This window comes from Canis lupus, chromosome 33, assembly GCF_011100685.1.
Source record: "Canis lupus familiaris isolate Mischka breed German Shepherd chromosome 33, alternate assembly UU_Cfam_GSD_1.0, whole genome shotgun sequence".
Classification (NCBI taxonomy): domain Eukaryota; kingdom Metazoa; phylum Chordata; class Mammalia; order Carnivora; family Canidae; genus Canis; species Canis lupus.
This window is the reverse complement of record NC_049254.1, coordinates 1,152,856-1,174,374: the sequence shown is the minus strand read 5'-3', so window position 1 is coordinate 1,174,374 and position 21,519 is coordinate 1,152,856. Positions and strand designations below refer to the sequence as shown.

The following is a 21,519-nucleotide window of genomic DNA, read 5'->3' as shown; positions in this document are numbered from 1 at the left end:
TCCGGCACGCGGCGTCCCCACAGCCACCCTGGGGCTTCAGACGACAGTGCCCGAGCCCCGCCCCCCCCCATCCCCCGGCGCCTGCACTCACGGAGCCCCGGGCCGGGTCCACCCCCGGAGGCCTTCCCGGGCTCGGGCTCGGGCTCGGGCGGCAGGTGGTCGTCCTAGGATGGACTGCGTCACCCCCCGTTGGAAGGAGTAGCGGAGGGACAGCGATCAAGTCAGGATCGCAAGCGACTGTCGTGCGGTCCCCAGGGCTGGCTTTGTGGAATTCAGGTCATCATCACGTCTGTGGGCCCAGGGAGTAGCCCGGACCCGGCGGAGAGGAGAGCGGGGCTGGGCCTCAGAAAATGCTCATTGCAGCTCTAGGGATCCGTAAAGGGGGAATTTCATTAAGGAAAAGCAACATTTTGGCGTCCCCTAGACTAAACTGTGAAACATTTTTGAAAAGCAGGGAAAATCCTTATTTATGGCAGGAATGTTTGATAGTCAAAAGATAAATGCCACTCGGAATGCAAGCGTGTTCTAGGTCCCTAAAAGGTAATGGGACGCAGCTGTAACAACAGCCACTGAACCAGGGGCCTCTCTATATCATGTCATTAGTTGACTTGTTATAAGCCGATCTTATGGCCCTTTTTATAAGGGCCACTGGGGTAAAAAATAAATATATCATGTACTGAACATCTGTGGTTCTGTCACAAAGCCCCACTCGTATCAACTTTCAAGCTTATATCTTGGGCTACACATGACACCCTTTTAAAAATGGGTCTCAACAAAATGTCTAGGTTAGGGACTCCTAGGTCTTTATTTCCAAAAGTCAAAGGGTCCGAGAAAGGCTGAGCTATCTATACCTTGGGTAAAATGGATGCTTCTTTTTTTCTTACTATTTCAGTGTATTCTTTTAGGTTCAAAACCATATGTGCACTCTAGGTAAGCTTCAGATGAGTATTTTACATGTGAGGTGTTAAGTGAGGAAAGAAACGTCAGGTGTTCAACCTATCGACTCAGTAAGTCATCAAAATCATGAGTCAGCATTTAAGAACATACAATTATTAGCGGCAAGTCCTGCTTGAGACTTTTTTTTTTTTTTTTTTTTAGATAAACCTACCTGGTCATTTGAAAGGCTCCTTCATCTTTTCATGATCAAATAATAAAAAATCTTGCCTGTCTCTCTTAAAAGGAAAAGGGAAGTAAATAAAATATTTGAGGTAATTAGGAAATTATACTAGTTATAAAATATCTCAGAAAAAAATGCAAACACCATTAATCTATTAATTGAAGCCATGAATGATATTAATCTCTAGTATAGTTACGAGAGGCTTATCTCTGTAGAGAAGGTTTAGGTGGAAGGAAGACATCCAGTCAGTTTATGATGAAACCAGGGTGGTAGCAATGAACATAGTAAGGAGTGGACAGATTCTCAACATACATTGAAGGCTTTTTGTTTTGTATTGTTTTGTTTTTGTTTTTTTAAATGCTGATGGATCAGAGGTAAGATGTAAGAGGGAGAAGGGAGTCAAGGATAACTGCAGCAGCTTTGATCTAAATAACCTGGAAGGATGGAGTTGGCGACTGGCGGCGAGGCTGTTGGTATCAGTGAGAAGCAGATTGATACTCACCAAGTGTTCCAGCTTCACCCTGAGTGGTTCATGAAAGGATCTCAGGAGTATAATGTGGACAGACATTTACGAAATTAGTCACAATTTTTTGGCAAATGGCAGTTTTTTGTTTTTTTGTTTTTAATTTACAGAAGGGATGTTCTCTTTCAAATAAAGTCAGGACACAAAAACCGATGCTTGATTTATGTGCATTGATTTCTAGTGTCCTGGTGATACATGGTTGAACTAAATCCCCATAAGCAGTAGGTTGTTTACTGACAACTGGGAAAACCACTGTATTGGAAAGACCTGAGTTCAAGTCTCCTTCCGCCATCTAAGCTAGATAAATGGTGCTACTTAACTAAAGTCTTGAAACAGTTTTGTCTTCTCACAATGAGAGTAATGATGCTCAAATTATAGAGTTGTTTTAAGCCTTCAATGATACCTAAAAATACTCAGCAGACTGGCAAACTGCTGGCACTCCACACTTGGTTGCTCCTTTACCTAACACATACTCCGATGTTTGTGTCCATTCAACGGTTCCTGTAGACCACGACAACTGTAAGGTACACGTAAATATACGTCCACCAGTCCAAGAAGAAATAATAAAATATTAAATAAGAAACTACTGATAAAGAAGTGATTTTTATCTGAATATATATAATTTTTAAAACTTCACCTAGTATTCTAAAAATTATAGCAAATGGTAATATAAATACCAGTATTACGTGTGTAAACCACATAGATTTTAGAATCCTTTCAAGTACTTCCCGAGAAGATAAACTCATCTCCCAATGAAGTGTATATGCAGCTCAACTTGGATAAAGAATGATGGATTATTCCTTTATATCTAATTTCTTTGAGAGATTTCTCTTTTTGAAACTCAATTCGATAGTTTTTTACTTGTAATAGAGACAGTGGGCAATATCTTTTAACTTTCACAAATAGGTGATAATTATAAACGTGGATATCCTATGTTTAAATATTAAAAGACATAGTAGTAAAACCTGGCATAACATGTCATCAGTGCTAAATTATGGTTGTGTATCTAGAAAAATTTTAATTCATGCTTACAATGATTATTATGAACATTTCTAAAATTCTGACATTTGCTTAATTTGCTGAGATAGTTTCTTCCGTGATAGTTACTGTCATTGATTTCAGAGCCTTCTAGTTTCATATACTTTACATGGTAACTATCTATAAATTTGTAAATTTAAATAAATGGAATTGGATTTGTTCCAATAAAAAGCTTGATTGATCAGCAGAAGAGTGAATGGACAGATTGATGAATAAAATGAGACCCATGTGGAGAATTTCACTAGACGGATCTAAATATTTGGTCTCATCCCACTATTATAATTTTATATATTTTGACTAAGTGCTTTATGCGATGGAGATACATGCAGCTGAGAGACCATTAAATTTCATAGGGAACTATAATTTGTACATAATTTTCCTTTTTCCTCTTTGGTATAGTATTGTTTCTTAGAATTACATCACAAAACACATCATTAAAAAGGTAGTTTTTAAGTATCTCCATTAGTAATCATAATTTTAAAAAAGAAGAAGCTAGCATATATAATCTGGCATTATCTGTGAGTTCTAGATACATATTTCATTTGGGGAGCTTCACAGAGCTGCTGATGCTTGTTGAAGTTTCCTGGCAGCTGGCTTTGCTTGCCTTTTCTTGGCCAAACCAATCAATTTCACGCTGGTTTCTTAAAATCTTTAAGATCTCCTACTAAACTGAGAGCTCCTTGAAAATAGTAGCCACATCTTAATCATCACTTTACCCACAGTGCATCCAGCACAGTACCTGGCTCATACTAAGTACTCAGTCATCACTTAGGTAACAGAAAAAAGCAACTAATTAAGTACGTTACTTACTGGCAAAGAAAACCAGGAGTTATGTAAAAGTTACTTTGATCTTTAAGAGCGAGTGTGTTGCACATGCTCTAAAAGTTCATTAAAGATACTAACTACCAAGTGTCTGTCACTTGCGAGAGGCCAGCACTACACACGGCATTACAGGCATGGGGTCCCGTCTTGACTACGCCTCGATGTAGAGGTAGTTCTTATTTAACAGATAAGATAGTTAAGACTAAAACTATCCAAGTTCAAGCAATTTAGTAGAAAAGAGACTTTTTTGTCTCAGATCCATTAGACTTTACAAACTTTTTTCATGTTTTTTTTTAAGATTTTATTTATTTATTTATGAAAGACAGAGAGAGAGAGAGAGAGAGAGAGAGAGAGAGAGGGAGAAGCAGGCTCCATGCAGGGAGCCCGACACGGGACTTGATGCCGAGACCCCGAGGTCACGCCCTGGGCTGAAGGCGGCGCTAAAACTCTGAGCCACCAGGGCTGCCCGACTTTACAAACTTTTGATAATTTAACTCTTTCTGAGCTGTCTATTCTCGACCTGTGTATATATACACACATAAATAGTAAGTGGTAAAACCTTGTTCCTTATCTAGCTGCTTCATATTAGAACTTCAACAGGGACATTTATCTTCTGTCTGCAATAACAAGAATTCATGAAAATAGCTTAGAATGAGAGCATATTTCAAGGAAGACTGATGGGGTTTATTTCTTCAACTATTCAGAAATAAAAATTTTGAACCAGACTAAGTTTTTCTCCCATATCAGTTCAAATCAACAAATAACTATGTTATGTTCTAAAATTTAGTTCTTTACTGGGAGTTAATGTTATATTAGGCGATGTATTTCAGATATCAACTATAAAAAACCTTTTTGTTTTTTTTTAAGATTCTATTTATTTATTCATGAGAGACAGAGAGAGAGAGAGAGAAAGGGAGAGGGAGAAGCAGAGACAGAGGCAGAGGGAGAAGCAGGCTCCATACAGGGAGCCCAACGTGGGACTCGATCCTGGGTCTCCAGGATCAGGTCCTGGGCTGAGGGCAGCGCTAAACCGCTGAGCCACCCGGGCTGCCCTGAAAAACCTTTTTGAAAGCATTTTAATATAGAAAGAAAATAAGCCTTAATGAAATAGAAATAGAAATAGAGGCTCCTTTTCCTTGGCATGTTGGAAATCTGCATAACTGTAATATGTGTTCCTTAGACGATATATACAAAATCAACCTCCATAGATGGAAAAAGACGGACAAACTGCTCAAAATCTATATTCAAATGGCAAGATGAAACAAACACAAGTACATGAGAAGAAATATTTTTCTTTAATATCTGTAGTGAGCATGATTTTTTGGCATTTAAAATTAATAGACTTACTGAAATGTACTTTAAAAACAACTAATATTCTAATGATTAAAAGTAAAAGATGACTTTTTTTCCTTTTAGGGGTTTGCTCTTATTTATTTTCAGCAAAGCAGATTAATAAGTGATAGGCATGGAGAAGCTACAAAGTCTCAGGAAATCATAGGACTTCTCAGGGTCAAAGCTCCTGTTGTAGATTTTGTTTTCCTTACTAGCTGATATTGAGGAACCAAGGAGAACTGCCTTCAAGTTTTATTCTTGAAAGACAGTTCCTCAAACCTCCCTATGGCCTTTTTTTCTTTTTTTTGACTATAGTTGACACAGGATGTCTACATGGGTTTCAGGTACACAACGCAGTAGTGATTCGACTTCTCTATACGTTATGCGGTGCTCACCACAAGCACAGCTAGCTACATCTGTCACCATACATTGCTATTATAATATCATGGACTGTATTCCTTATGCTGTGCCTTTTATCCCTATGACTTATTTATTCCATAACTGCAAAGCCTGAATCTCCCACTCCCCTTTACCCACTCTGCTTAGCCTCCCTGTCACTTGCCTCTGGCAACCATAGTTCGTTCTCTGTATTTATATCTCTAATTATGCTTTTTGTGTATTTGTTTATTCATTTGCTTTTTAGATTCCATATACCAGTGGGATCATAGTATTTGTCCTTCTCAGTCTTACTTAGGGTAATGTTAAGTAATTGCAGTCTTTGTTTCACATCACAACATTGTTTTTGGTTAAAAGTTTACTATTTTAACTCTATATGGAATGATTGCTAAAATATTCTTTTGTCAGAGAAAGGACTCAAATAAAATCACAAACGAGAGAGGAGAAATAACAACCAACACCACAGGAATACAAACAATTAAAGGAATATATATTATGAAAAACTAGATGCCAACAAATTGGACAACCTAGAAGAAATGGATAAGTTCATAGAAACACACAATCTACCAAAACTGAAACAGGAAGAAATAGAAAATTCAAACAGATTGATTACCAGCAAAGAAATGGACTTAGTAATAAAAAAATTGCCAACAAACAGAAGTATAGGGCTTGCTGGCTTCACAGGCAAATTCTACTAAACATTTAAAGACGAGTTGATACCTATTATCAAAGTATTCCAAAAAATAGAAAAGGGGGAAAAAAATTTCTAAATTCATCTATGAGTTCAGCATTACCCTGATACCAAAACCAGATAAAGACATCACAAACAAAGAGAACTGCAGGCCAATATTTCTGATGAACATAGATGCAAAAATCCTCAACAAAATACTAGCAAACCAAATCCAACAATACCTAATTGTTAATAATAATATAATGCATCACAATCAAATGGGATTTATTCCTGGGTTGCAGTGCAGCAATCAATCAACATGATTCATCACATCAATAAGGAAAAGGATGAGAACCATACAATCATCTCAATAGATGGAAGAAAAATACATTTGACAAAGAACAACATCCATTTTTGACAAAAACCCTCAACAAAATAGGTTTAGTGGGAATATACCTCAATATAATATAGGCCATATATGAAAAATCCACAGCTAACATCATCCTTAATGTGGAAAGACTGAGAGCTTTTCCCCAAAGGACAGGAAAAAGACAAGGATGTCCACTCTTACTTTTATTCAACATATACTTGAAGTCCTGACTACAGCAATCAGACAACAAAAAGAAATAAAAGACATCCAGATTTCTAAGGAAGAAATAAAACTCGCTATTTGCAGATGATATGACACTACATCTAGAAAACCCAAAAGAGTCCATAAAAAAACTGCTAAAACTAAGAAACAAATTCAGTAAATTTGCAGGATACAAAGTGAATGTACAAAAATCTGTTGCATTTCTCTACACCAGCAATGAAGCAGCAGAAAGAGAAATCAAGGAACTGATCCTGTTTACAACTGCACCAAAAATAATAAGATACCTAGGAATAAACTTAACCAAGGGGTGAAAGACTTTTACTGTGAGAACTATAAAACACTGATGAAAGAAATTCAAGACGATGCAAAGAAATGGAAAAACATTCCATGCTCGTGAATTGGAGGAACAAATATTGTTAACTTGTCTATCCTATCCAAAGTAATCTACACAGTTAATATGATCTCTATCAAAATATCCACAGCATTTATCAGAAGCTAGAATGAACAATCCTAAAATTCGTATGGAACCACAAAAGACTCGAAATAGCTGAAGCAATCTTGAAAAAGAAGAGTAAAGCTGCAGGCATCACAATTCCTGACTTCAAGTTCTACTACCGAGCTATGGTGATCAAAACAGTATGGCACTGGCACAAAATAGACACAAAGATCAATAGGACAGAATAAAAAATCCAGAAGTGGACCCACAATTCTATGGTCAATTAGTCTTTGGCAAAGCAGGAAAGAATATTCAATGGGAAAAAGACAGTCTCTTCAACAAATGGTGTTGGGAAAACTGGGCAGCCACATGCCGAATAGAATCTGAACCACTTTCTTACACCAGACACAGAAATAAATTCAAAGTGGATTAAAGACCTAAATATGAGACAGGAAACCATCAAAATCCTAGAAGAGAACATAGGCAGTAACCTCTCTGACAGCAGCCATAGCAACGTTTTTTCTAGATATGTCTCCTAAGGCAAGAGAAATAAAAGCAAAAATAAACTATTGGGACCGTATCAAAACAGAAAGCTTCTGCACAGTGAAGGAAACAATCAACAAAACTAAGAGGCAGCCTACTGAATGGGAGCAGGTATTTGCCAATGATCTGGTAAAGGGTCTGGTAAAGGGTTAGTATCCAAAATATGTAAAGAACTTAAAAAACTTAACAACCAAAAACCAAATAATCCAATTAAAAATGGCCAGAAGACATGAACAGACACTTTTCCAAAGAAGACAAACAAATGGCCAACAGACACATGGAAAAATGCTCATCATCACTTATCATCAGGGAAATACAAATCACAACTACAGTGAGATATCACCTCACACCTGACATAATGGCTAAAATCAACAATACAAGAAACAACAGGTATTAGAGAGGACGTTCAGAAGAAGGAGCCCTCTTGAACTGTTGGTGGGAATGCAAACTGGTGCAGCCACTATGAAAAAGATTATGTGAGTTCCTAAAGAAGTTAAGGTCTGGCAATTTTACTACTGGCTATTTACCCAAAGACTAGAAAACACCAGTTCAAAGGAATACGTGCACCATGTTTACAGCAGCATTATCCACAGTAACCAAACTGTGGGAGCAGCCCACGTGCCCATCAACCAATGACGGGACAAATAAGAAGGGACAAATAATGGACAAACATTAGCCATAAAAAAGAATGACATCCTTCCATTTGCGAAGACATGGATGGAGTTAGACAGTATTACGTTAAGTGAAATAAATCAGGGAAAGACACCATAATTTCACTCCCAAGTGGTATTTAAAAACCAAATGAGCAGAAGAAAAAAAGAGAAAGGAAAAAAATAAAGAAATAGACTCTCAAATGTAAAGAACAAACTGATGGTCACCAGAGGGGTGGTGGGAGAAGGGACGGGAGAAATAGGTGATGGGGACTAACGGGTGCACTTGTTGCACTGAGCACTGAGCGATGGTAGGAGGTGCTGAATCACTCTATTCTACACCCGAAACTCATGTAATACTGGATGTTAACCAGCTGTGATTAAGATAAAAACTTAAAAAGTATATACATTCTTTGGTCACTCATTTCTTCCTATATCTCCATCCATTTCTTTTCTTTAATCATTATGGACATCCTTTGCCTGATTATCATTTTATTATTCTTACCTATCCCTTTATTTTATTTATTTATTTATTTTTAAGTAGGCTCCACACCCAGCATGGAGCCCAAGACCAAGGCCTGACCTGATACCAACAGTCGGACACCTAACTGACTGAGCCCTGCCCCCCGTGCCCCACCTATCCTTTTATTTTATGGATGTTTCTGTTCTAGCTCAAGTACCAACACAGTAGACCAATATATCCAACCGCTATAGTCACATTTATGTCAGATCTTCCTGTTGGTGCCTCAAAGCCAGCATACACACAGATGTGCGTGTGTCTCACAGGAGGAGCAAGAATGGCTACGTGTACTGAGACTTGTTACATTCAACATATATGAATCTTGGTTTAGAAAAAATGGGGGCCTCAGCCATTCACATTAGGTAGAATATTTCAGAGGTCGATGTCACCCTTTAACATTTATTCAAATATATTTTTTTCATTTTTAAAAATATTTCCCTAGACAAAGCAAGATCAGTATGATTACACGGGAGACGGGGCACGGTGACTTATTTATGCACTTCTGTGGTTACACCGTATGCTGTACCTTTTTTTACTTACTCCTCACAACAATGTGTGTGTAGTATTGTAGTATTGCATCTATTTCAAAAAGGATGCAAGGACTACAGGTGAGTCAAATAACTGCCTTAATTTAGTTTTTAAATGGAATTGGGAATAAATTCCTCAAAAACATTAAAAAAAAAAAGTGGCAACACCTAGATTTACAATTGGACTTTGACACTGTCCTACACCACTTTTGCCTTTCAAGTACTATTTTTTTTTCTGATATTTGTTTCAGTTATAAGTAAACACTGGGTTATTTTTCCATGAGTACATGATACACTCTGTATTAATTTAATTCCTTATTAAACTTAGAAATTAGGGATCCCTGGGTGGCGCAGCGGTTTAGCGCCTGCCTTTGGCCCAGGGCGCGGTCCTGGTAGACCCGGGATCGAATCCCACGTCGGGCTCCTGGTGCATGGAGCCTGCTTCTCCCTCTGCCTGTGTCTCTGCCTCTCTCTCTCTCTGTGACTATCATAAATAAATAAAAATAAAATTTAAAAAAAAAAAAAAAAAGAAATTACTTAGTCTAAGTGTTTAGTTCTTAAAAAAAGACAAAACAATTGCTATGAGGAGTCACCTTGTATTCAGAGGCTCAAGCCAAAGATTGGGAGCGCAGAGGACCTTTTTGGACACATATTCCAGAACTCTTCCTCCTGTGACCTTTATGCCCATCCTTTAAAGTTGGTTATTGAACAAAATTGTGACCAAGGATTTCCTTTCTTTTGATTTGTTATCATTATTTTTTTCCTAGTGAAACAAAAATAAAAGCCAGTAACAGGTTATTTCTGGATCATAATAAATTATCAAGATAAAGGCTTCTTTTTTGTTTTTCTTTTTTTAAAAAATTTATTTATGATAGTCACAGAGAGAGAGAGAGAGAGGCAGAGACACAGGCAGAGGGAGAAGCAGGCTCCATGCACCGGGAGCCAGATGTGGGATTCGATCCCGGGTCCCCAGGATCGCGCCCTGGGCCAAAGGCAGGCGCCAAACCGCTGCGCCACCCAGGGATCCCTAGGATTTGTTTTTTGAAAGGACGCGCCGCTCATTCAAGATGTATTCACGGTGTCTACTTCTGATTCTCCTAAGGGCCGCCGTTGCTTCACCCCGCGAGGTAGCAGGCTGCACGACCATTGGCCACAAGGCTTCTGACATCCCTTACTGGACATAAGCTGATAGGCACACTTAAAGGTACACTTAAGGATTGATTAATATTAGTAACGAAGCTCTGATTTGTAGTCCCAGCATTACTAAAGATAAGTTAAATAAAAAAGAGAAAAAAATTATAATTGGATTTCTAGGTCAATGCCTTCACATGATTGTGATTTTTGACCAGATGAAAAGAAGATTTGTGTCTTTGATCATCAGATTAAGTGGATGATAGAAGCCATTCCGTGTAAAGTGGAGGGCGGGCATGTTTTCATTATATTGGATGATCTCTAAGATGTTATCCTCCTTTGCATAAATTAGTGGTCCTTCAATAGGACGTCCAAATAAGGCTACATTGAGTTTTTTTTCTTTTCAATAATACTATTTTGTTGTTATTTTTTTTAATGGCGTGGCAGCCATGAAATTTGCAGAGTGATATCCAGCACCTAGAGAGTCCTACAAATCAGTGTTGGATTCCCCTGCCTTCATATTTCTTATCTGAGTTAATTCATAGAAAAAATATTAATTTATTCATTATTATAAATACGAGCTATTTTATAAATAGGAACTTAAACAGAATATCACTAAGACTTTAGTGGTACATTTGACAAAATTGACAAGTATCTGACATAATAGCAGGGAACAATGTGAATGTCCTGATTCCGAGAAATGTACTCAGGTTCTAAGAAATCACAGTGTTTTTAGGAAATTTTCACTGAGAAGCTAACAGCAAAGGGGCACATCATGTGCAATTTACTCTCAAGAGGTTCAGAAATGAATATCTATATAGAGAAGGAGAAGGGGGGAGAGAATGATAAAGCCGTTGTGGTAAAATGTTAACTTCCAAGGGATCTGGACAAGGGTTTAAGCACAAAAAGTGTGCTCTACACACTACTTTGTCACATCTGTAGTACTTTCACACATCTTATGATAGAAATTGTACACACACTCAGAGCTCTACTAGGGTAAATTGAAAGACGAGGGAAAATTCCATTCTCTCTATGTAAGCATCGGGGTCAGGATCATGTTCATAAAGAAAAAATAAGTTTACACAGAACTAGAGAAAAATATTAATGTGCAGGCCTGGAGCAAAGAAAAAAATAAATTAATATTGGAGAAATAATGAAAAGGGAAATACTAGAGCAACAGCAGGTCCCAGAGAGTGGAGGAACAACTAACGTAAATTGAGAGAAACATGATGGCATTCACCCAAGTGTCAAGTTAAGGTTAGTTGATCCAGTGATTCTAGGACGGATGGCACTTGAGGGTCAACGATCTGGCAATCCCGAATCCAAGGAGAAAAAGGCCCAAATCCCTAAAACTTATTTTTTGAGGGTAAAGTTTATAGCTTGAAAGTTTTAAAATGCCATGTGAGAGTTGAAAACAATAATTGCAGATAACGTAAATTCTCATATAAGCCCAATGATGGTATTTATTTCGTTCTTTCATTATAATTAAGTCAGTCAAATTCTAAGAATTTTAATTATTGACTTTAATCCCTGCTCTTTTCAATATTGCTACTTAAAACACAAATTGAATGAAGTTACCCTCCCACTCAAAGTGTTTTTATCTTCATCCAAAACCCTATCATGTGACCTTCAGGTTGGTTGGCCGTCCTTGACTATCCAAACTGACTTCTTGTGACCCTTTTTCAAGTTCACTTTCCTCCTCCCAGCCTAGCCTTGCTGTCATTCAGGGAACTCAACTCCAGTACTGTGATATGACTTATATACTTCTTTCCCTTATATCTGATTTATTTCTATTTTTTCAAAGTACATTTAAGTCTTCCTCAAGGGCTTCCCTAAAATTTTTACCAAACATAATTACATAGTGTCTTATACACATCTGTTCCATATATATTGTTTTTGATTCTATACTTGGCTGGAGCCCATATGACATGAGGTGAAAGAGGCATTCAATGTACTTGTTGACCCATTAGCCCTTTTTACACCTATCTAAGTTGCTAAGCAGTAAAATGGTTTTATTTAAATGAATACATTTTAGTTCCTACTCTTTTTTATCTTGGAATCTCAACATAACTAAAAGACGACTGTTGCAGATCATCACATCATTCATTCATAAATGCTCTAACCAGGAATTTTGGAAAGGAACACTCCAAACAGAGGAAAAAGTATGAGGATCCCACAACTGAAAGGAAAAATCAGTAGCATGTGACAACTTCTTAAATGTAGAAGGTGAACCAAAGATGCTTCCAAGTGTTAGATTAGAATCTGGTGAACTGGGGAATGGTGGTTACCTTGGCAGAGAGGAAGAAAGTAAGGAGAGGAAGTTGTTTGAGGGAGATTATATTTTAATTTTTGAATGGTAGAAATGTCCATCATTCATTCATTCAACATTTGAGTGATTTTAAGGTGCTAGGAGGCAGTGTTTCCAAGTCTGACAAAAACAAATGTGAACATCAGAGAGGGTCCACCGCCCTATGAAATTTATATTCTTCCTAACAATTTAACATAAATATACAAATAGGAAATTATTACTGGTTTCTAGGAAGGGACTTGCTGTTGTGTGAAGGTAGAAATCAAGCCCTAGTATGAATGAGGGAACAAAAGAAGTAAGGATCACTCTACAAAACAAAACAAAACAAAACAAAACAAAACAAACAAAACACCAAACTAACCTTAGACTGAACATTCAGAGAGAAACAGGATGAAACCTTGCAGACTGACACCCTGGTGTGTGTGTCTTACTGCTCCTCCCGTTATCTCATTCCTCTGAACCTCCGCTAAGATGGAGGGGAAACCTCTACAACTGCACAAAAAACAAAGAGCCAGGAGGCCGCATGTTGGGGATGTGGAAGGGGTTTGTTTGGGCACATTCTGCACAGGCTGTGGAATCTGCAGGGACCACGGGAGGAGCGGAGGCCTAGGGAGCCGGGCTGGCAGTGCGCGAGGAAGGCCAGCAGTTACTTTTTCCTCCTGCCCATTGTGGTCTCGCTTCGTGAGGACAGCGTAGGAGGGAAACACACCCGGGTGTCTTCCAACGTCAACACTCCCCTCACAGCACCCTTCCCCTCGGGTTACCAGCATGGGAAGACTTCCCTAGGCCCTGAGCTGGGTGTCCTATGCCTGGATTCAGTTCCTCTCCTTCTACCTGGAATCAGCTTCCGGTCCTCCAGGCTGGGGCTCCGTCCCCTTGCCCTCCTCTCAGTCGCTGAGCCTGAGTCCAGGTCAATCTGGAGCCTGGCTCTGATGCCACCAGCTGTGGGTCACAGTCCCACCACCTCCTCCCTGGGCTCCATCAGTTCGCTGGGGCAGCTCTTGGGTGCAGGAAGCACTGGGCCTACGGGGTTAGCAGCCCACCACACACAGATCCAACTGGGGGCAGGTGCAGGGGAGGGCCACCGAGCTTCCATCCTCTGTCCTGATGGGTTGCCCACCAGCACCAACCAGACACACTCTGAATCCTATCTTTTCACCCTTTAAGGAGGCTCATTACGTAGGCAACAGTGATTTTGTCCTTGGCCTCTGGTGATTGAATTGTGTTTCCAGCCCGTCTCCACCTTCTGATCCCTGGTCTGGCTTATCTGGCCATCCTCCCCACCTCGTCCTTATGGGATTTCCAAAAGCCAATCTGTTAACATAAATTCAGGCCCTGTGGGAGGGGGTTATGACCAACAACATACACCTTAAGTACTCTGATCGCTTGGGAAATTCTAGGGGCTTTAAGGAGCCTTGTGCCCTGACCTGGGACCAACAACAAATACATCATTTCTTTTTGTAAATCACAGTATCCCAGAGGGAGGATCACCTGTGGAGAATGAGGGCACAAAGGACGAGATTGGGTTTGCAGAAGAGTAGGGATGGTAAGGGAGGTGTAGTGAGACCACCCCTGAGAAACCCCGGGGCAGATGACTGAGAGGGAGCACCAAGTACTAGAGGTGCACAGGTTAGAGCGAATGCTCCAGCAAGTCCCTCTCCTCTCCACGGCTCAGCATTTACTTCTGTAGCTCGTGGCATGGATCACAGGACGACAGAAACAGTATGAGGACGGAAGCAGGGAATGGAGGTGGGGCTGGGGATGGAAATGGGAGGTGGGGCTCTTGGTGGGATGCTGGAAAAGCCTGTGGGGCTTAGTGTCTCCAGCTGTGAAACGGGGGTGAGGTGGACATCAGAGTGCAAACCCCACAGCCTGTCCTGGTGCTTCTGCCACAGTCTGGCATGGTAGTGCTATGGGATGGAGGGACGGGGCACATCTGTGATGGGGGCTGAGAACCAGCAGCCGGGTATCCCAGCAAATATCTCAGCAGGTGTCCCAGCAGGTATCCCAGCAGGTGTCCCAGCAGGCGTCCTACCAGGTATCCCATCAGGTGTCCCAGCAGGTGTCCCACCAGGTATGCCAGCAGATGTCCTAGCAAGTATCCCAGCAGGTGTCCTAGCAGGTGTCCCAGCAGGTTCCCACCCAGTATCCCAGCAGGTGTCCCAGCAGGTTCCCACCCAGTATCCCAGCAGGTGTCCCACCAGGTATCCCACACGGTATCCCAGCAGGTGTCCCAGCAGGGGACAGTGATCTTCCGGACTGAAAGGCAAACCCGCACCCTCGAGGAAGCAACCACGGACTGGCGTTGGCACCAAGCTGTGCCTTCCCAGGCCCGCGACTCCACGACGCCGGCTCTCCGCGCAGACGGGGCTTGGACCCACGGGCACGCCGCGTGGAAGGGCTGAACCCCGCCCGCGTTCACAGCACCCCCCCCCACCCGGGCGGAGTCCTGAGGACAGTCAGCGGCCTCCTGGCTACGGTCAGGCACACGTGCGCCCCCGCCCCTGCCCCGCGGAGCCCGTTCTCCAGGCCGCCGGCCACTATCCTGCACAGGAAGCGAAAACGCAGCCAGACAAGGCAGGGCTCCCTGGCCCCGCTGCCTGGCCCTGATCCTGCTCATGCTCCAACTGTGGGGTTTGGAGTCCCAACAAGGGTCTCCCCCACCCCAGGCACAGAGCAGGATTCAGACACCCCAAAGTGAATACATCAAATGCCTAGTGCTGCATCGTGTGGACACAACTGTGATTCCCTAAAAAACAAACCAACCAACAAAACCCCAAATGATAGTGGAGTTAGAGGGAGTAGCTGCTGTGGTCCCTGCCGTGTGTGTCTCCCCTGTGACTTGTGACTGTGAGGCCAAAGCTCCAACCCCATTTACTTCCCGGTGTCTTGGCTGCTGGCGGTCGCCCTGACCCAGGGATCTGGAACTGTCAGCTTCCCGATGGATGCACGTCGAGAGCCAGGGGCCAATGATAAGACAGGAAGGAAGGAGCTCCTGCTTGTTTTATACGTTTCTGTTTGACTTAGGAGATAATTATAACGCAGATGGATGCTCCTATTTTAAACAAGGTAGTAAATCAGTGTGAAATATAGGATTCGGGAAAGCCATTTGCCACATAATTACGATTTCTTAAAACCCCTGGTTCACTGAATACGAGAAGCTGTAATCAGGGAATATTTAGCAACAGCATCACTCATCTTTTTTGCTCTTGGAAGGCCGCTGGGCAAATCTAAGTCACCAGTGTTTTAAATACTATTAGTCACAAAGTTTAACTACCATTAGCTGAAGTGAAGCAAGAACATCTGTTGGCGGTGTGGGATGTAGCTTCGAGGTGGGGGGGTCACAGAGTCAGGACGCAAGAGTTGAATCATGGTTCAGCTTCCTTCAAAGTCCCGTGTCTCCCGCAAAGAAAGTGCATTTGTCACCCAATGCCAGGGTGTAAAGGTGTGAGAGCTGCATCGACAGAGGAGGAAACCAGGAACAGCACAGGGATTCGGAATCATAAAGTGAGACGATCGATCGCCTGGGGACCCACAGGGGTAGTTAGAAGGGCTCTGAACTAGTGTAGACGCCGCTCCAGCGGCCAGCAGAGTCCCACGGGTGCAGGTTCCCCGGGTACCAGCTGGGCGACGTCTCTTGGCACCTGCCGGCCAGGTGAACCCGAGGTGGCGTCTTTCGGCGAGTTCCCGGGCTGCCGCTCTGGCCTTTGTCAGCTAGAGACACCCGAGTTGGCTCCCCGCCCTTTCTATACCCTCCGAGACCTTGCCACCGGCCGGGGTGGAGGGCAGTCCCAGCAGGCAGCCCCAGGGTGAACCCTGTGCCTGCAGCCGGAGCCTCCTCAGGGCACAGCCTGGGTCCCCCCTGCCCCCCGTTTGGGCTCCACCATTTATCTGTGTGTAGATGATGGGCCCTGACCACTGGCTGGCGGCGGAGGCTCCCCGATGTCGCACCTTGGAGCAACGAGTCTGCAAGGATCGCAGCCCCGCCGCCGCCGGGCCTGCCGACCACCGGGCCACGGGCCTCTTCATCGCCGGTGTCACCTGCGCGGCTCTTGTCCGCTACACCCCTCCCCGTGTTGGACACAATCGCAACTACAATCTCAGAAACAATTTTGGACTCTGCCCCATTTGCGAAACAAAATAAAACAAAAGCAATAGTAAAGAGGTCATAAGGGTTCCCAGAGAACGGGAAAGCAGGGAAGGTGTAAGGTGACCGGGGGAAGAGATCCGCCAGCCGTCCAGAAAACACCCGGCGGAGGCCAGATAAAGAAAACTGAGGCCCGCCTGTCCTCTCATTTTTCCAGTCCATGTTCCAGGGCCTTGGCTTAGCACCTGCCGACGGACTAGTTTGTTTTAATTGGAAAAAAAAAAAATCTGTCAGTGCAAAATGCAAAAGTGACTTACATTTGTGATAGTTTTACATCAGCGGTTCTCCACCAAGACCTCCTGTCACTACGCTTCTCTGGAAGTTCGATACTTTGAATATTTAAGTACAAGTCATTCCTATCAAATAAAATGTGTTCATTTTCTTATTTTTAATTAATCAGAGAATTATCTCTGAGCTGTGATACTCAGGGCTTCCGAGGAGCATACAATAATTGAATAAAGATATAAAAATAAGGTATAATTATAACTAAGGTAAAGAGATTTCTAATTTTAAGTATCCTGCATAACCTTTTACAAGCTCTTTAAAAATATCCCAACGTCCCAAGGAGCCCCGACAAGTACCATCTCCGGTGCGCCAATTACTTAAAGATCCCAAATTGAAAAGCAGTGGATTAAACTAGTTCAAACTGATCTAATACGTATATTATGCCTGCCCGGAGAAGTGCGTGCCGTTATTCAAGGTAGCCTCGCTGCCGAAATGGGTCAGAAAAGAAGATGCTGGGGCCCTTGCCAGCAATTTTTCCCACCCTTCTTTCCACTCCGCGAGTCGGCAGTGCTCCCGGCTCGAGCCGGCGCGGGCGGGCGCCCAGGTGGACTCACCGGCCTGGTTGGTGGTGATGCTGACAGCGGCGAACTGCCGCGGAGGTGAGCTCAGCTCTGACACCCCGTTGGTGGCGTCGATCTCAAAGGTGTAGTTAGTGTGAGCCAGGAGGTCCGTCACCGTCACCGTGGTGTTGGCCAGTCCGAACTGTCGGGGCAGGAAGCGGACATTTGGGCTGCACGGCTCACACTGCTGTACGTTCCACCCACATTTCCTACATATGACATTGAAGGTGACATCCTTCCGGCCTCCCGTGTCCAGGGGCCAGCTCCAGTCCAGGATGACTGAGGTCTCGTTGATGTTGGAGATGACATTTCTTGGTGCAGAGGGAGGTCCTGCAAAGCAGTTCAACAAGGACTGATGAGCCTCACTGCTGCTTTCCACTCCCAGGGCCGTAGATAACCTACAGGGGCACCGAGGGAGCTAAATAGCCATCTTGCCTCTATTACCCACTGCACTCGTCCTTGGGGGGTCCACGAGCTTATAGACGCAAGGGTTCAAGAGCGCGGGCCTCCCTGGGCCACGAAGGGGGGAGTTCTGGCTTGAGGCTGGAGGCGCGCTCCCCAAGGCCAGCAAGGGAATTCACTACTAAATTCAATGCCCTTGCGGATAGTTATGAAAACTTTCCTATTAGTTTTATAAATCTCAGTCCTTTTTCCCTATGACCTATGACCAGCACGTAACAAGAGGGAATAGAAATGTAAAAGCGCAGATCCCACAGCTGTCGCCTCCCTATCCCGTCAAATGTAACACAAGACGGAAACCAAGATAAAGAAAATTCTCTTTCTTTCTGGGGGTCCTGCCGCAGGAAGTGCTCTAAAAACTCATTCGTGTTGCGTGATGAATGTCGCATGTGTGGTGAGCCAAGCGTGGGGAGTGAAGCAAGGGAAGCTTTCAGTTTGCATGTGGATAACGGAAAGAAATGGGCCAAATGCTTTAAAAAAATAAAAATAAAGAGGCACAATAACAAGAAGAAAACAACAACAACAAAATAAACCAAACATGGAAGCATGGTTTGCAGCAGAACTACTCACGGGTACAAGCCATGGATGGAGGGTCTTTGTCTGCTCGGAAGTAATTATTCTCACACCTGCAGTTCACGGAACCATCTTCGTGGGTGGAACTGTGCGGTGGGCACTTGGCACACTTCATGTTACCGTCCGAGGCCTTGTAGAAACCTGGTCGGCAAGCTACAAACAAAATGACTTGTTTTAAAAGCCTGTGGTCATTTTGAAAATGTATTTTTGAAAATATGTAAAGCAGATTTCAGAATGTTAGGGAATGCATGCACTAGGAATAAAAATTCGTTTTTTTTTTTTTCCCTCCCAGGATTTACAGAAGCCCATCCTGTGGCCCAGTGTCGTTTCTCCACATATACATCTGAATTTGCACCAACTCGTAAGGGGAAAAAACCTCCGAAGATTTAGATTATTTTGGCACTAGAGTGTGATGAAATTTCCAGCTCGTGTTTTCACAGCTTTCCTTGGCATTGAGCTCTTTGTGGAGAAAACACAGCAAAGCCATGTCACCATGTAGCCGTTCCCTTCTAGAACATGATGCCATGTGCACACTCTGAACTGCAGTGAGCACTGCATTCCACACGCCACTGCTTTTCACTGGTTTCTGTGTACCGCTCTCGCAAGCGTAAGCAGCCGAAGGAACAGATCATGGCTTCGTTATTCTATCATTCTTTTTTTAAAAAAGATTTTATTTATTTGAGTGAGAGAGAGAGAGAGAACAAGCAGGAGGGAGGGACAGAGGCGTAGGGAGAGGCAGGCTCCCCTCTAGCAGAGGCCTGATGGACACGGGGCTCGGCCCCAGGACCACGACCTGAGCCCAAAGCGCTTAACCGACTGAGCCACTATGTTAAGAATCTTGATGCATGGTTCTCGGGAGCTATGTCTTTTTTTTCCTTCTGCCTCGACAGTGTTGCACCTTAACTTCTATGGCAATGGCTTGAATGGAAGATTAATGTATTTCCTTGTCTGTATCTCAAATACATGGGAGGTATAATTTTTATCTAAATTGATCTACCTGTGAATTATTACTAGATTACAAGGTTTTTTTTTAAGATTTTTTTATTTTAGGGATGCCTGGTGGCTCAGCGGTTGAGCATCTGCCTTCAGTTCAGGTCCTGGGATCCGGCCCCACCTCTGGCTCCCTGCTCAGGGGGGAACCTGCTTCTCCGTCTGCCTCTCCGCTGCTCCTCTCCCAACTCACGTTTTTTTTCCTCTCTCTCTCTCTGAAATAAATAAATAAAATCATAAAAAAAGATGTATTTATTTTAGAGAAAGACCCTGAGATCATGACCTGCGTTAAAATCAAGAGTTGGCTGCTTAACCCACTGGGCCACTCAGGTGCCCCTCAATCAAAACTTTTTAAGTAAGTGTGTCTTCTTTTTTTCTGGACTTCTCAGAATGACATTTCTTAAAGCCCAATGAACTGGTCATGAACTATCGATTTCAGCCGCCCATTTACTGTTCTTTATGTATTTATTTATTGCTCTTACAGAAATATGCCTCCACTCTATTATTTTTGTTTAATCTTATGTAAGATTCAAAATACTGTAATGTTTCCTGGGATTCAATTCCAGAATTACATTGACAACGGAAATCACAGTGAAAACCCTACCAAGAAGTCTCCTGAAATTGTTTTGAGGATTTTGAAGGTCCCAATTTTTAAAGTTTCCCCCAGATTATCTTTGGAAGTCAGTGATTTCTTAAATCTCCACTACTTAATATCAATGCTACATTGAGATTTGATGGCATAGAGCTCTGACATGTAAAATATTCCCTATACATTTTATCATTGAATCCCAGAATTCTCCTGTATCAACTTCATAGTGGGAATAACAGGTTATCTGCACACAAGTAAAGCCTCTATGGACAAACCTTAACTTTTATAATCATTAAAAGCATTTTGAAAGATAACACATTACATCCAGAATATCTTCCCACTGGACGTTTCTTGAGAAACACACCGCCGAGAGAGATACGCCGTCAGGATGCACAGTTACACTAACTAAAAATGATAGCGATCGTTAACCTAATCTTGCTATTTTCTAGTTTTATTAAGAATGGCTGCACTAGGGTTATCTTACATTACATTGAACAGCTTTTGGTGCCACATGGACGGCCGCTCAGATAAATTCTATCACCCCAACCAAACACGAATTAGGTGTTGAACACTGTTCTTGAGCACTGGTTAGAAACTTCCACTCATATCTCATGTCATATCGCCTGGGGGGGAATGATATAAAGTACAAACAAACCATGCACTTAACTTCTGGTTTCAATTTAGCTCATCGAGCGCTTTTAAATTTGCAAGAGGGCAAAGCCGAGTCTTTAAAAGATTGGGTTGCAGTGCTTCATTTTGTGTCTTTGGTTGCTTATAAGTTTATCTGTATGATTTTATTTGAGGTTTTTACTGCTTTTACAACATTTAGCATAAAGGCATTCACTAAACACTCAATCACTTTTTGTTAATATTACGAATGGCTATACTCGGGCATTTAAGGAAAATACAAGGCAGTCACGTAATCACTTCTTAGCTACAGCACAGGACTTGTAATAATAACAGGAAAGTAGCTATAGTTTGTAAACCGAAAAGTTAAAAATGTGATTCATACTAGTAACTAGACTTTCTCTAAATACGATTCAATAATCTTAGATAAAAGGAAAAGGTACATAGACACATATATATTCAGTCTAATAAACGCTTGTCCATCATTTACTGGTGTTCAAGGCCTCTGTTAGCCTTGAAGATACAGACGTCCCTGATTCTGTCCATTCAAAAGGGCCTTTGCGATGGAAAGCAGGCACCAGGCATTTCACTCAGGCCACGTGGAGCAAGCATTCCATTCTGACTGAGCCATTGGAAGGAAACACAGGGAGGGAATCCCATGTGAGCAAGATTGGAAAATATAGT

General features: G+C 42.3%; 1 protein-coding gene across 2 annotated transcripts in view; it reads right to left on the bottom strand.

The window, feature by feature from the left end:
• LOC119877828 (ephrin type-A receptor 3) overlaps nucleotides 1-21,519 on the bottom strand; it is a 285,497-nt gene that overhangs the window by 60,865 nt on the left and 203,113 nt on the right. For both annotated transcript variants that reach the window (XM_038582501.1, XM_038582502.1), the window contains exons 4-5: nucleotides 18,627-18,782; nucleotides 17,592-17,927 (exon numbers count right to left, since the gene is read on the bottom strand). In XM_038582501.1, the coding sequence (XP_038438429.1) occupies nucleotides 17,592-17,927; nucleotides 18,627-18,782 (492 nt within the window). The remainder of the gene's footprint in view (nucleotides 1-17,591; nucleotides 17,928-18,626; nucleotides 18,783-21,519) is intronic.